General features: G+C 37.0%; 1 protein-coding gene across 2 annotated transcripts; it reads left to right on the top strand.

Moving 5' to 3' along the window:
• Positions 1-63: 63 nt before the first annotated feature.
• On the top strand, positions 64-17,275 carry LOC112044923 (BUB3-interacting and GLEBS motif-containing protein ZNF207). Of its 2 annotated transcripts, none has more exons than XM_052885262.1 (10): positions 64-310; positions 446-572; positions 793-919; positions 1,114-1,181; positions 3,272-3,399; positions 4,192-4,278; positions 4,973-5,143; positions 8,487-8,583; positions 10,958-11,165; positions 16,924-17,275. In XM_052885262.1, exons 1-10 carry the CDS (start codon positions 270-272, stop codon positions 17,016-17,018), a joined length of 1,149 nt encoding a protein of 382 aa, XP_052741222.1. In that variant the 5' UTR covers positions 64-269; the 3' UTR covers positions 17,019-17,275. The 2 variants fall into 2 exon arrangements, with proteins under 2 accessions (XP_052741222.1, XP_052741220.1); XM_052885260.1 differs by having other exon boundaries at positions 10,940-11,165.
• Positions 17,276-17,596: the final 321 nt, after the last annotated feature.

Below are 17,596 nucleotides of genomic sequence, written 5' to 3'. Positions count from 1 at the left end.
TTCACCGGTCAACGTCAACGTTGTCAACCAAAGTCAACTATATTCTGTGGTGAAACCAATTTTTTTATTCCGAGACGTGACGTGCGGAGTACCGTCGCCATTTTGCATTGCTTAAACGTTTTGCGTCGATAACTATTCAGTAGAATATAATAAGAATTGTATTTGCATTTGCAATTGAATATAACTGTGATAAGTAGGAATTTAAGTAGTTTACTTGTAGATTAGTATTATTTTAGATCTTTGTAAGTTTTAAGGATATTAGTTCGATAATGGGCAGAAAGAAGAAGAAGGCATCAAAGCCGTGGTGCTGGTATCCTTTTAAAATATTAACAACGAGTCATCGATTGCAACAACGTCGATCAATGGCCTTCGCGTGACATAATTAACGTTTCGTTCCTATAGCTTTAGTGTAAATAGTAGATGATTTTCTTAGCGCACGACTCAGGTATTGCAATCGGGAGTTTGACGATGAAAAAATTCTGATACAACATCAAAAAGCGAAGCATTTCAAATGCCACATTTGCCACAAGAAATTGTACACAGGCCCCGGGCTGTCGATACACTGCATGCAGGTAAGCGCGCCGCTGTTCTGGCAGCGGCCCCGCCCGCCCACGCCTTTACTGCAGTATTTTTTTAACTCGTCTGCTTATAGGTTGAGATATTTTGGCACGATCGCGCGCCATATTGCGCGCCTATAATAGTAGAACGTAAATAACTACCCATAAAATACGGTTCTTAGAGTGCTATCTATATATTTTCGCTGCCATGTATTTATTTACGCCGTTCTTCCAGGTCCACAAAGAAGCCATAGACAAAGTTCCAAATTCACTACCAAATAGGTCAAATATAGAAATAGAAATATATGGAATGGAAGGTATACCCCCCGAAGATGTGAAGGAGCATGAGAAACAAAAGACAGGTATAAAAACTTTTTTATGGGCTTTGGCTGTTTTTGGATCATACAGTATGTACAATCATGGTTTATCTTGAATTTCTTTTGCTTGGGACACTTGTAGCTATAGATGTAATATTGATGTGTAGCGTTAGTGTTCCCACAAGGTAGGTCTGTTGAAAGTATTCCTGTGCAAATTATACCAAAAGTCAATCCTCTAGGTGGGGGGAAAGGTTCAGACAGTGAAGATGACGAGCCTGCGGCTAAGAAAAAAGCTACTCCAGCCTTGGTAAGACCTTTTTATATCCATATGTTCTAAACACGAGCACTAATTAGATAATTGGATTACAGTATAAAGTGAAACCAGTAAGTAATTGCATTGAGTTTTTATTTATTACTTTAGTTTTAAAACATGCCATGTTAATATAAATTTTGTTACCTTTTTAAATAAATGTCATAAATATTTATAGAAATCAAATGGATTTCACATTTAGGTCATGGTCAAAACAGACATCAATAAGTCAAAATTTTTATGATTACATTATACAATGTACCAAATACATAGTTTTACCAACCACCTAATTGTATCTTCAAGTCCAGATACATCTTCTAGGTAAACCACCATAGGCAACCTACTCGAGCGCTAGCTTCAGTAAAAGAAAATATCAGCTGTAGAGATAATTAGCATATTGTTTACTACTGTTTGCCAAATCTCTTCAAAATTGGTTTTGTTCTTTACCTTTGAGAATTAATAACTTGATTAAATAATTAATTAATAAAATACTTAACATACCATAGCCAAAGAGCTAAATAACAATTACATTTCCTAAGAAATATGGATGTGGTAATAAATTTTATTAAGAGATGCCATATTTACCTACCTACCATTGAATATTACATGGATTCATTCAGTTGTCATTTTTTGCTTAAAACATGGTTAATTGATGTCAGAGATTAATCACAAAGTACAATGTTTTTCCCATGCTACAAGTGGAAATTTTTACACAATAATGAATTAATTTTACAGTAATTACAATTAAATTGTAATATACATCATTATAGGCGGAGTTGTAATAAATGGATCTGAGAAATGCCATTTTCGTGAACCAAGTTTCACCAATGAACCAATCCAAAATTTGTGTTTCTGTAAGTTCTGTCAAATTCCTATTAACTGGATTTGTTTTCTTAGAGTATAAACGTTAATTTATGTTCATTAACACTGCAAGTTTAATATGGACCTCTTTTTATGCACTGCACTATTTACAGTTACTTTGTAATTGATATGATAAATATTTTTTTATATATTCTTGCATATAACCTAGATAGATAGACCATGAATCAAATGAAATACCAAATATTGAAATATGTGCATTTGATTTAGATTACAAAATGTGTAATTGCATAACATTGAGCAAGTAGTACACTGCTGAGTAGCAGTTTACATAAAATCAACAACTAACATAATAAACAGCAATATTTTTTTCTGTAAAAGGATATAGCAAATATTGAAAAATGGAAATAGAAAATTGGTTTGATTTTGGATGGAATAATACAGTACAAATACAGACAAATAAGTTAGTGTGAAACTAAATACTTCATCAGTAAAGCAGAAAGTTGTTCATAAAATATAATCATTTATCTATAAGTGGTTGCTAAGCCAAAGTTTTAACCGACTTCCAAAAAGAAGGAGCTTCAGCTGTATGTATATTTTTCTTTTAGTAAACATGTTTTGATGCATGACTCTTCTGTATCACTACAAGATATACATAGATAGATACAAGATATAATATATAGATAGACTACAAGACATGAAGCTGGCATTTCTTTAGTTTACTCACACAAACATTTGTGCTGTCACTTCTATTACATCTGAAGTCTATTTATCCAAAATTTCATATTGATTGGTTGAGTAGTAAGGTTTTGAAAGTCAAATTCACATTGATAGGATATTATCAGTTAGGGTGAGCAAAGATTAAGGACTCTGTTGACGGAAGTGCTAAACAATAGGACAGATTTCCGCTTGGAACACACAATAACTAAAACTTCAATACATTTTTCCTAAACTTTAACATACATAGACTACTAGGGCCAGTTTTACAACCTCTACACCTTTACAAGTTTTGTCTTTGTCATTTGACATGAAGTAAGAAAATTACAAAACTTACAGTTAGTCTGTCCAATACTTATCAGATGGCGGTGAAACTGGTCTTTGGTCTTTTAACTATAAATAAAGCAAAAATGACAGGATTTACTTCAGTTAATAAATAATATCTATATTTTATCCATATACAAGTTTAGTTAGGTATAGATATAAAACCAGGGTAACTTGAATAGTATTTTTGAGTTTACAGTAATTACAAGTTATACTTGTATCCGCAGCTTGGTCCGGGCCCGTCGACAGTGTCCCCTGGTATCCTGCCGACGCCGATGGGACCTGTTCCACCTAGCATGTACCCTGGACACATGCAGATGAATCCCATGATGCAGCATTTCATGCAGGCACCTAGGTGAGATACTTGATATAACACATATAAGGTCCATTTAACCCTTTGACTCTTAAAATCGTATCTTTTACGTGACATGTAAAAAAATATAAAGTAAACCCACTAAGGGCAATAGCACAGTATCATGCTCCACGCGATAGAGGAATATAAAGATTTTTTAAATGGCTCACAACGGTAGATTAAAACCGCATTCCCTGACTGTCAGCTTCTTCAACGCAGCAAGCTTTTCAATAAAATACTCGCGGGCAGCGAATGGTTAGTAGTAGTAGTTTTCTGTGACCTATAGCTCGAAAGAAATACGACAGCTGCTTGGCACAGTGGGTAGTGAACCTGCCTTCTGCATCCATGGCTGTGGGTTTGATTCCTACAACTGGAAAATATTTGTGTCATGAGCATGGGTGTTTTCCTGTGTCTGATTGTATTTACATGGCATTGATGGGATTGGCCTCCTTGATTTTGTCTCTTATATGGAAGCCTGAATTTTTGTAGCCAACGCCATGAATCATCGTTGTATCAGTCCAAGAGTTTTTCCAAATGTTAATTATCAACTTTTGTCAGCAAAAGTTGTTTATACTACCTGTTCCTGTGTAACTAAATGTTGCTAAAAAGTCAACATTCTGTAAAAATATAAAGGGTAAATGAAGAAAAATAGGGTTGGGTAGGAGTAGGGTAGGGAAGAATAATAAGTGCATACAAGTCTGCAGATCTGCTGTCTCTAATATATTTTGTTTTGTATGATTACAGAATGAATGATGTATGATTACAGAAATAATATTTTGTTTTGTATGATTACAGAATGATGATGCCAGGAATGAGGCCGCTGTTCCCTGCGGCGAGTGTTCCCACCTCGACGCCGAGCAAACCTACGTTCCCTGCTTACAGGTAAGGGGACATACATTAAAAAACATTTTACAATCAAGGTAAGGGCCTAAAGTAAAACAGATTTATTTTTTTATTAATGTCATAATGCATTTTTGGATTCACTGAAGATGACCATCCAATCCCACTAAAACTCTTGTTTAACAGGATAGAGGGATCCTTGAAGGATCCAAAATTCATAATAATTTGTACTTTTTGTGTGTGATTAGTATAGTATATCAAATCTGGAAGGCGATGTATTGGACTAATATAGTAATCGTAATATGAAGCCGTCTTAATATAGTAATCATAATATGATAGAGCTGTGATAGCCCAGTGGATATGACCTCTGCCTCTGATTCCGGAGGGCATAGCCTCGAATCCGGTTTGGGGCATGCACCTCCAACTTTAGAGTTATGTGAGAGAGAGACGAATATCTTAGCATTCCATGGAATCACTGTGCGGGTGCCGGGTCCATTTTAAGAAATTAAATATCACGTATTTCAAATGATGAAGGAAAAGCATCGTGAAGAATCCTGCGTACCTGAGAGTTTTCCTAATTGTCTGTGTGTGAAGTCTGCCAATTCGCATTGAGCCAGAGTGGTGGATCCACCCACCCATAACCCCTCTCATATTGAGAGGAGACTCGCTCTGTCTCTGCTCAGCAGTGAGCTGATTATGGGTTGATAATGATGTGTATATAACCTTTATCCCACAGTAATGCCACAATAAGCGCGCCGCCGACGACGTCGTCCGCGGCGGCGAGCGAGCCCAAAGAGAACGGTGAGGTGAAGCCCCCCGCCGCGCACTCGTGCCCCCTGGTCACCGCCACCGGCGCCGGCTCCAAGATCATACACCCCCCAGAGGATGTGTCCCTGGAGGAAATCAGGTGTGTGCTGGAATTTTTCCTTTAGTGTCATCTATCACAGGAAATGAGGAGATCCGCAGACAAACCAAAGTCACTGACATAGCAGCGAGTCACGAAGCTATGCCAAGTGGCAATGGGCAGGCCACATAGTTTGAAGAGCCGATGGACCTTGGGGTCCCAAGGTGCTGGAATGGCGACCCCGCACCGGAAAGCGTTTTGGCTGGTGGGAGGCTTCGGCCGTGGCTAGTTACCAACTTACCGCCAAGCGATTTAGCGTTCCGGTACGATGCCGTGTAGAAACCGAAAGGGGTGTGGATTTTCACCCCCTAACAAGTAGCCCGCTTCCATTTTAGACTGCATCATCACACTTACCATCAGGTGAGATTGTAGTCAAGGGCTAACTTGTAAAGAATAAAAAAAAAAAGCGTGTTGGTTCTCCCCCGCTAGGTGAGCCGAGGACATCAAGCGGGTTGCAGAACCCGCTGGATGTTGGCGGCTCGAGACCGTTGTGTTTGGAAGTAAATGCGACCTGTGTCCAGCAGTGGACAACGTCCATTGGCTGATAATGATGATTGTAGTAGGGGATTTTTGGTAAAACTCGAGCGCGGCAGATGAACGTAACCTGCACGTTGTTGAGTACCTCCAAATCAAATCAGAATTTATTTATTTCACTTTTGAAATGTTGACTATTTATAAAGATTACCAAGTATGTGCGCTTAATATATAAAAAAATAACTTCACAAATACTCAAATAGCACGTCAGATAAGAAATTTTGAAAGAAGTTGTGTATCAAAATTCCGACCGGTTTGACCAATATATGTTGCATTACATTCAGAACATTGCAATTTATATACTCCCGATTTATGTTGCTTTTCTAGTTTATCTTTACCATTGCAAATATTTTTAAGAGAGTTATTTGTCCTGAAAGCCACATTTATATCATGCTTTCTAAGTGTTTTTGCAATACGTTCCGACACTGGACCAAAGTATGTTAGACTAGCTTTAAATTTTTTAGGTTTTTCTAATGGAATTCCATAAAGTTCTTTTCTAATCAACACCAATTGTTTCTTATTGATTATTCTATTCACAATATTCGGGTTGTATCCATTCGAAATGGCCATGCGATATATTATATTTAATTCCTTGTTATACTGATCCCTAGTTAGAGGAATGGACATCAGTCTATGAACATAACTATGGAAAGCTGCTAATTTATGTTGCCATGGATGACAAGATGAAGCTGGTATGGTTATATCTGTATAAGTTGGCTTACGATAAATCCCAAAGTGATGTCTATTATTAACTCTAGTGATTGTTACATCAAGGAAATTTAAAGAATTATTCTGTTCTATTTCTAATTTAAATTTAATTTTTGGGTGCAAATTGTTTAATTTATCTACAAAGACATCCAATTGTCTGTCCGTTCCAGTCCAGCATATAATTATATCGTCTACATATCGATAGTAATATAAAATGTGATTATTTTTAACAATATTTTTATTTTCAAAGTCATCCATAAATATGTCAGCCATTAAGAGACTCAAAGGTGAACCCATAGCTAGCCCTTCATTTTGCTGGTAGTAATCATTATTAAATCTAAAATAATTTTGTTCCATACATATATGTGTTAACTCAATCAACTCTGCCATTTCAGTAGGATGCGTTTTATTTATTTCTAACAATTTATTTAAAATGTCCAGTGTTTCGTTTACTGGAACATTAGTAAATAAGCTATCGACATCTAATGATATTAATTTACAACAGTTAGGTAAATCTATATCCTTGATTTTGATGACTAGTTCAACAGTGTTTTTAAGTGCAAATACTGGCCGAAAAGAGGTTTTTAGTTTAATTATATTATTTAATTGCTTTGCTAGTTCATATGCTGGCGCTCCAATATAGGAGACGACTGGACGCATTGGGATGTTATCCTTGTGAATTTTAGGTAAGCCATACAAAACTGGGGCATGAGTGTTCATTACAATAGCCTTTTGTTTAGATGTACATTTGGGGAATATAAATTCTGATTTATTTATAGCTAGTCTAACTATTGCAGCAAACTTTTTAGTTGGATCTGTTGATAATTGATGGAATTCGTCTCCAAGAAGTATATCTTTTACTTTATCCACATACTCGTCCCGTTTCATTATTATAACTGTATTACCTTTATCAGCTTTAGAAATTACAATATTATCTCGTGCAATAGTGCTCTGTAATGATTTCAATATTTTCATGTCCTGATTAGGTATTGTGAGAGTGTGAGTGTTATTGATATCGTGCGCTATAATATTTTTAACAATGTCCCCTTTCTTATGAAGTGTTATGTTAATTCTGTATCCATGGCAACATAAATTAGCAGCTTTCCATAGTTATGTTCATAGACTGATGTCCATTCCTCTAACTAGGGATCAGTATAACAAGGAATTAAATATAATATATCGCATGGCCATTTCGAATGGATACAACCCGAATATTGTGAATAGAATAATCAATAAGAAACAATTGGTGTTGATTAGAAAAGAACTTTATGGAATTCCATTAGAAAAACCTAAAAAATTTAAAGCTAGTCTAACATACTTTGGTCCAGTGTCGGAACGTATTGCAAAAACACTTAGAAAGCATGATATAAATGTGGCTTTCAGGACAAATAACTCTCTTAAAAATATTTGCAATGGTAAAGATAAACTAAAAAAGCAACATAAATCGGGAGTATATAAATTGCAATGTTCTGAATGTAATGCAACATATATTGGTCAAACCGGTCGGAATTTTGATACACGTTACAAGGAGCACATATCCGCTGTTCGAAATGACCGTCCACAAAGGTCGCACTTTGCAAAGCATATCCTAGATACTGGCCATAAGCTGGCAGATAATCATATGTATGACATTTTACACACTTGCAATAAAGGCTTAAGACTATGCGTTTTGGAACAATTAGAAATGATAAAACATAATAAGTCAGGAATTTGCTTATTAAATGAACAAATAGAGTTATCGAAGTCACCACTAATAAAAATGTTTGAATGCGATGCTCGATAAATCGCTTATATTATAAGTATCTTGGCAACGCCCACCTCCTGCCCCACCTACTTTTTGGTCTATAAAAGACGAAGCAAAGGTCGAAAACGACACTTTGCAATTGCACGTTGTAGAGTCAACATCTCCTGAGGATGCTCCGGTTTCGGGGTGAAACGTACGTAGAGAGTATTTTGTCGGACCTGGGTGACGTTGTCGCATGGGTTCGCCGAATTTTCGCGGATGATAGCAAAATAAATAAATCATTATATAATCATGATGAACTTCCGCAAAGTAACGCCTGCTTCTATCCAATATTTAAAGCACATTTTTTCTTTATTTCAGAGCTCGCAACTCAAAGTACCGGCCGAAGCCGAAGCCGGACGCGCCCGCGCCCTCCGTGGCACCCACCATGATCACTCCCAGCACCAGCCAGGCTGAGGTATGTGTCTCATTTGACTAGCTTGTTATTATTTGGCCTCCCTTATATATCAGTATAGAGGTTTAGTTGTTGGACTGAAATGCTATAGCTTGGCAAGTTCGTTGGTGACATTCCCATGGTATGCGGGCGACGGGGGACGTATGACTGAAAACAGGGACCATAAGTATTGTATTAAATGACCTGCGGTTGTCAGAATAAAACGCACACGAAGTAGAAAATGAGTCTGACGACCTGCTAAGTTATTGGTTGCCAAATAACTTATAAATATCATTATTATCAAAATTGATTTTTTATGTTTTTTATAAAATGAAATGGGAAGATTTTGTTTATTTTTGTGTCTATTTTTTCAATATATAAATAAGTGAATCAAAGGAATCTTTTTATTCCGTCACTTTATTTTTATTATTTTATATTATAATTATTTTATATTATAATATTTAATCTATACATATTCTCATATATCATAATATCAAGTTATGTTATATTGGATATTGAGTGATATTTGAAGACTTATTCGTAGCGTAATAAGTTATGTGTAGAGGTCAACTTCTATCAGTCATCGCTACCTGGCTCCCGCAAACCATCGAAAGTGTTATGAATGAATTTGCCAAGCCCGGTTGACGGTCATCAACATCTAACAATAGTTGTTACATTATCACTTCACCAAATCACATTGGAGCAGCATTTTCAGGCTTTCAGCAGGAAAGCTTCATATGCCCTCCTTCTTCTTCTTCTTTCTTCTTTGCCCTCCTATAAGGAGAACTGATCATTAAAATACCTAGTATTATATGATGTACAATTGGACCCAACTTTGGTATAATAATAACGAAACTCAACTTTCAAATCTGCATGAAAATCCATTTGGTGGTTCCAGAATTTGCATAAAAAGAGAAAAAAAAAATGCTTTTTGTGCCTTGTTGTTGTTGTATTACAATAATTTATTTTAAGTAATTTTATTTAGTATACTACAGCTTTACTTGTGTACTGTTTACCAACAAACAAATTAGAAATTAAGGTAGAAAATACATGTCATTTCATAACTTATCTATACTAATATTATAAAGCGGAAGAGATTGTTTGTTTGATTGAACGCGCTAATCTCAGGAACTACTGGTCCGATTTGAAAAATTCTTTCAGTGTTAGATAGCCCATTTATCGAGGAAGGCTATAGGCTATATATTATCCCCGTATTCCTACGGGAACGGGAACCACGCGGGTGAAACCGCGCGGCATCAGCTAGTTTATTATAAATTATGTATTTTTTGTTTATAAAATATTATTCAAAATATATAAACTTTATCTAATAATTCTAAGCTTATCAATCGAATTTATGTACGTTAATTTAAGTACATTAATTATAATTATTATTCAGTGCGAAATGACTAGTGATTTATAACCTCATTTTTAATTTGTTTGTTGGTAAACAGTAAACATTGAGTAGGACTGTACAGTTATTCGATTTCTAATGTATTCTATGTTATTATAGATGTACTATTTTGCTTAATATATTTTTAAATACATATTTCTTTTTTCCAGAGCTTCTTAATTTTTTTTTAAATGTTGGGGTTTATTTTTGGAATATACTATATAATTTGCCATTCTCTGTCATCTCAATGTATATTTATAATATGATGAGCATGGTACAAGTAGTTCTTGTGTCTTAACGGTATATCTATATAATTTTTAAGCATTATTAAACACAAGCTATGCTTATTTTGGGGCTAGATGGTGATGGTATAATTTTTTTTGGTTAAAAGAGCATTTGCTATTTTTTTTTTTTAAATTACCAATATTCCTGTTCCCCTTCCAACTAGTTGCAAAGGTCTGAGATTTTTCGACTTTACCGGCTTTACCGGCTTTACCGTCAAGCTATTGTCGCTTATTATTTGTCTTAATATATATATTTAACTAGCGGACCCGGTCAAGCTTCGTTTTGACATAAGTGCACTTATTCTCTATCCCTACTCTACCCCTACCCTACCCCTATCCTACCCCTACCCTACCCTACCGCTTGACTAAACGTTTGTATGGGAAATAGAAAAGGGCAGTTTTTAGGGTTTTCCCGGAAATTATTTGATTTTTTCTCTCCTTCCTTCCCTATACCTCCACGAACATTTCAAGACCAAGATAAGATAATCCGTTAAGCCGTTCTCCAGTTTTAGCGAGACTAACGAACAGCAATTCCTTTTTATATATATAGATTATATTTGTTAATCTATGTCCTTCCCCCCGCCTAATTATAATTTGTCTATTACGTACACCAGTTACTGGCGCCAGCTACTGTGTGTGACGGTGACGGCGTGCGCCTTGTGTCCCTCCCCCGCCCACTGATACCGTGGCCCCATAATGTGAGCAGGCGGTGATGTACGCGCAGGTGGCCGCGCACATGTCGGCGGCGGTGGCGGCGGCGCGCCAGCAGCAGGCGGCGGCGCAGGCGCAGGCGGCCGCCATGCGCCGCGCGCCCATGATGCCGGGCGTGGTGCTGCCGCAGATGCGCGTGGGCGTGCCCGTCAGCGTGCCGCCCGTCATGGGCATGCTGCCCGTCATGCCGCAGTTCAACCTCGTGCGCCCGCTGCAGCCCGGTCAGTACCCGTTCCCACGCACCGACTGACTGCACACACACACACACGCACACGCATTCGCTAATCGTCGGCCTACGGTAAACTTGTCACACAGTGGCGTGCACACAGTTTTTATATAGGGTATGCATTACATATACAAACTGTACAAAATGAAAAAATACTTATCCAATACATGTTCGTAATGAGTCCTCGGGGTAGGCAATGCATTTGTGAATCTAAGAAGTGCGTGTCACTGCATATTAACCAGAAAGTCTAAACCAAGTCAAAATCATTTATTCTAATTATATAATGATTTATTTATTTTGCTATCATCCGCGAAAATTCGGCGAACCCATGCGACAACGTCACCCAGGTCCGACAAAATACTCTCTACGTACGCTTCACCCCGAAACCGGAGCATCCTCAGGAGATGTTGACTCTACAACGTGCAATTGCAAACTTTGCAATTGCCGAATTTTCGCGGATGATAGCAAAATAAATAAATCATTATATAATCATGATGAACTTCCGCAAAGTAACGCCTGCTTCTATCCATTATTTATTCTAAACTAGCGGACGCCCTTACAGTATTATCGCTGTAAACATGGAGTAACTTCTCCCGTTTTCCCAACATTTCCCTTCACTGTTCTGGTCCGATTGATCGTAGAGTGATGAAAGGTATACTATAACCTGCCCAAGAGTATGAAGAATAATTGTACCAAGTTTCGTTAAAATCCGTCGAGTACTTGTTTCTATAACGAACATACAGACAGACAAAAATTTTACTGATTACAGTTCTGGCATCAGTATCGATCACTAATCACCCCCTGATAGTTATTTTGGAAATATATTTCATGTAGAGAATTGACCTCTCTAAAGATTTATTTGATTTATATAATGTTTATCATAAAAAAATAATGAAGGTAGAGAATGTTTGTCATTTTATACCTGTTTTACTTAAAATCATATTGTATTGTATTTTTAAAATGTTATTCAAAAGAAAAGAAAGCAGTACCTTGCGGTTTCACCTGCTCAGTTCCAATTTCCGAAGTAATATTTGGATAAAATACAATTTGTGTTACTCCCTAATAATGTAGCTTTCTATTGGTGAAAGAACTTTTAAAATCGGTCCAGTAGTTTTTGAGTTTATTCATTCATACAAAAATACAAATCTTTCTTCTTTATATTATTATTATTGTTTTTTTTTATTTTTTACAAGTTAGCCCTTGACTACAATCTCACCTGATGGTAAGTGATGATGCAGACTAAGATGGAAGCGGGCTAACCTGTTAGGAGGAGGATGAAAATCCACACTCCTTTCGGTTTCTACACGGCATCGTACCGGAACGGTAAATCGCTTGGCGGTACGTATTTGCCGGTAGGGTGGTAACTAGCCACGGCCTCAAGTCAATTCTGTAGATACTCTACCACCAGGTCTGACTGACACTGACTTATCTCTGATACTAACATAATATAACTAAATGCATTTTTAGTTTTATCAATTATTTGAATATCATAAATATACAATTTCATTGTGGAGTTACTCCTACTATACACTGTGAAGTTTCCTTCGTCCTGAACTGAAATCTCACATAATGTACCCAATGTAAAATATCCATTAGTGTCATTATAAATAACACAAATTACAATTCAAGTTACAATTGTAACCAAGTTTCAAAAATCTATTATTTTAAAACATCCTGTATTTTCAAACACCTACCTATTTGCCGCGATGCCGCAGTGCTCGTCTTTAACATCCCATTGATATCATTAATTTTAGCCTAAACTTGGTCAGAGTTCAATGACTTCATACATATAAAACAGAATCTTTAATTTTTTTTTGAAAATTGAAAATAAATTCTCGCTAGCATGTGAATTAATTATTTATTATCAATTAGCTTGAGATCATTTTTCATATAACGGCTTACAGAACAGTGTATAGTGCAACACATTTTTTGTGTGTGCTGTAAAAAATCTTATAAAATTTCAATAAACTGCTATCTGACGTAATGTAACATTAAAAGAGAAAATTATAAAATATTGTTATCCCATTTTTTTTCCAATGGAAGGCGGATCTTTTCACAATAGAAATATCTGAACGAAACCATTTTTATCATCTTTCAAGGATTTTATAGTATTTTTGTCCTTGTAATTTTAATTGTAATGAGAACTTGATTTTTAAATGCCTTATGAATATGGTCAAAAAATTATATCCATTTATGGCATTATGTTCTTCCATTAATGTTTGCCTAGTCAGGACGATTAGTTAATGCCTACAAATACATCACAATACAAAACAGTACCATCAAAAAACAATACCATCACATACACATTCATATGGTAGGGAGGATTGCTCGACATAGATTAGGGTATAGGGTACCAAATAATAATAAAAAAGTCGTTTTCAACAAAATTTACAATATATTTAATGTTTTCATCAATGTAATTTTATTAAAATTCAAATTGTAATTTTGATGTCATTGTTAATAAAATTATTTGTAAAATATTACTATTATAATAGAATAAGAAAAATTATTATTACAATTATGTCACTTTGAATTCTAATAAGATTGTGGCTGTAAAAATGACTGCAAATTGGCAAATTTTGAACCAATGAGCCATTTTCCACTAAAGGTCAATAAAATCCGCTAGGAATAGCACCAGGGGGAGGTACAAATCATACATGACCGTCAAACCTTAGTAAGCGACCTATTTTAAATCTTTCCAGGATAAAGGCTAATACACTATGTAATTTTAAATCTTTTTGAGCTAAATCTTAGCAAATAAACAGATAATCAATTCTCATCTCTTTGTAATGTTACTATAATAACGCCACACTCGTAGGATTCTAATGGTTAAAGTATTTTTCAAATCCTTTCGTTCGTCTTATTCGATAGAAACAATCAAATATTTTCTCTTTATAATATACTAGCTGACGCCGCGCGGTTTCACCCGCGTGGTTCCCGTTCCCGTAGGAATTTGGGGATAATATATAGCCTATAGCCTTCCTCGATAAATTGGCTATCTAACACTGAAATAATTTTTCAAATCGGACCAGTAGTTCCTGAGATTAGCGCGTTCAATCAAACAAACAAACAAACAAACAAACTCTTCAGCTTTATAATATTAGTATAGAAGTATAGATTAGTATTAGTAGATTTTTTTTAATTTTCATTAAAATACTCTGAATACATAATTATTCAAACATAATTGTTTATTATAAAATAATGAAAAATAATTAGCTTACTATTGTCGTTTATGCTAAAATATACAATTGTTATTTTTTATCGAAGGCGAAATTGCAAGGGCCTAAACGTTATAAATTACTTTGACTTAAGAACAAAGTTGTTGTACCAAAAAACTTTTTCTTGTAAAATTTTGTTTTTGTCGGGTACCATAGTCTAGCGGTTCGCAATCGATTTGTTTTAAAATCTCCATGACAACAACGTCAAACGTATATAATTAATTATAAATGAATTTACGGAAGATGATGTACCTAAAAAAATTAAGAAATAGCAGAATAAATTGCAGCAATAAAATTTCATTAGCATTGATGGAGATTTCAATAAAAAATTCAACACATTTATATCCCCCCTCGGTGTTCCTGCTAGCGTTTTTTTTTAATACCTTTAATTGAAAATGGCTTATTGCCCCAACATCATTCATTGGGTATTTTTTGAAATATAATTTATAATGAAAAAAATATAATTTATAGTGATAAAAAAATATAATTTATAGTGAAAAAAATATAATTTATAATGAAAAACATTTAATACTGTTGCTGCTTCATAACCACACTTACCTACTTTTATTTTTTATACTTTCTAAAAGAAAGGACAAATCGAAAGTAAAAGTTATGGGTTGCTATCCATTTTCCTGACAAGGAAAGGCAACATGGCAACCTGAAAATGCAAATCAAGAATAAAAAATATAATATCTAAGACAGGGATCATTTCCCTGGTAATTAATGCCAAAATATATTTATATTAATTAAATGGTTATTGCCATGCCTATTTTTGGGACAATAACTTTATTATGTTTTGTTTTATTATACAGTATATTTCACAAAATATTCATTTTATTAGAAAACTGAGGGTAGGTCGACTAAGTCGGGATCATACTAAACGAGAAGAACCAAAAATATATGGAGATTGGCGTGGTTTATGTACGTACACGTTTTTTTATATCTGTAATAATTAAATTCTTAAGTTTTTTCATTTCCAAAGAAGTCATATTCTGTTTACAACTTTATAGTAGGGGAGCCCGGGATGCTAAATTTGCAGTTACTAAAGTGTCATGAGCGACGCAAGACTTTTAGCGGTGGGGAAAAAAACTACAGACTTAATTTTTATAACTTTGGCTTACTGAAATCATCAGAAAACATGAGCGATTATTTAGGAGATTAATTCATTCAAAATAAGTAAAAAATTAATGACGGTCGTGTCTGGATAAAAGTTTTATTTGATAACTTTGGAACCCTCCCATTTCATTACGTATCGTTCAAATCGTCAGATTTTCGAAATGCACACCTGTTAGCTATCAACTCACCTACCTTATCTTAATCTGACGTGCTGGTTGAGTATTTACGAAGTTAGTTTTGGTTGCCCTAAACGAACCCACCATTATTAAGGGCTCATACTTGGGGGAGGTACTGAACAACGTGCAACGTATAGTCCCTTAAGTTTATCATCCGCGCTCGAGTAACTGCAAAAATCCCCTCTTCGGCTCCCCTACTATTAGAAAACCTTTACGGAAAATTTATACTATGATAATGTCAAGTAGCTATGAATAGTATAGTTGTAAATAATTTATTGTAAAACTGAATTTAAATTGATTTATTTCATTTTCAATAACATCTGTAATCAATAGTGTGATTGTTGGTGTCGTGTACAAGAGCCGAGGCCGCGGATTCTTTGAACGAATAGACATATTTTTATATCGAATCTATTGTAATACGAATTATTCTAAAGCCAAAGTTAAGCATTTACTAGTATTAACGTTATATTTAGTCAGTGTTAATAGGTTAGTATATGAGATTTTGCATTTTTGAGTCGACTCTCCTTCACGTTCACACATTCAGAGTATTGCTATTGTAACACGACATATCGGCGTGGACAATGGAGTGATATGTGCATTTAGTCAACAATAAACTCGTACGACTTGGTGTAATCTTGTTTCTGTTTGCCACGACAGCTGCGAGTAAAGGTATATTAGACGTGTCGGTCGGGCCGGCGGCGCGCTGTCCTGCGGCTCTGACGAGCGCTGCCGGCGCCGCCTTGTATTGATAACTCCCTCGGAACGATAACGATTAACGCTTCTCCCTTCACCCTAACCCACTAACCGCTCACGTAGCGGCGCGCTCGGTGCGCATGTCGCGTCGAGTGACTGTCGGTCCACGGGTGGGTACCTACACTAATATTATATTTACGTACAGTAGTTTGTCGCTTTGAGACGTGCATGAGTCGAGGAGCGGCGCCGCACGGAACGTGCATGAGCGGATGCGATCGGTCACATCGCCGCCCACTTTACGAGTGTGATGTTTTCATGTGAACTATCGATCCTACCTCCTGTGTTCCTCGCTTAGCGCCGCGCGCGCCGCCGCCGGCCGCGCCGCCGCACGTATGTGTGCGGGTGCGGCGCGCGGGCGGCGGCGGCGCGCGCGCGCGGTCGGCCACGCGACAGGCGATTGGTTCAGTCACCGCGGCGCTCGGCCGCGCGTTGGACCGCGGGTCCCCTGTTGCGCCGCCGCCGCCCGCGCTCACCCTCTGGCGCTGCGCAGGGATGCTGCTGCCGGGCGGCGTGATGCCGATGGGCATGTTCCCCGGCGGGATGGGCGGCATGGGCGGCATGATGATGCAGCCGCGCTACCGGTGACTCCGTCCAGGTAAGCGCGGGGCCCGGGCCGACAGTTCCCTGCGAGGCAGGCGAGGGCGCGCGCCGTCACAACGAGCGTTGTTGGATTGGCGGCCCCCGCTCCGCGACCGACGTGTGCGATGACAACCACGACTTCGTGTATATTACATATTTGCCTTTCAACTTTTTTCTTAAGCGTTTCCACGTGAAAGTTGTGACGTTTGCCTATTCTTTGTAGAATTTTGACCGTTTTACTCAATAAATGCTCTCGACCTGAATGTACGCTTTTTATTTGTTAGCCGATCGGCTAATTGATATACGTTACACGTCTGCACCTTAGCCACCTAGCGCTTCCTCGGTCCGTCATCTGCCACATACAGACAGTACACCACAGATTAAGTATACGAGTAGACGACATGTCGTCGGTGACGGATTTAGTTCTAGAGCATCGTTTCCCAATCTGTGGTCCACGGACCCCTGGGGGTCCGCGAGTATGTGTATGGGGGTCCGCGGTGTCTTGCGTAGAGCGAGCAGATTTTATTATTTTTAGATAAGATCATAGATATTACACGCACACTACAGGTGAAACAATATTTGAA

This window comes from Bicyclus anynana, chromosome 14, assembly GCF_947172395.1.
Source record: "Bicyclus anynana chromosome 14, ilBicAnyn1.1, whole genome shotgun sequence".
Taxonomy (NCBI): Eukaryota; Metazoa; Arthropoda; class Insecta; order Lepidoptera; family Nymphalidae; genus Bicyclus; species Bicyclus anynana.
The sequence above is the reverse complement of the archived record's forward strand: the minus strand, read 5'-3'. Positions and strand labels throughout refer to the sequence as shown.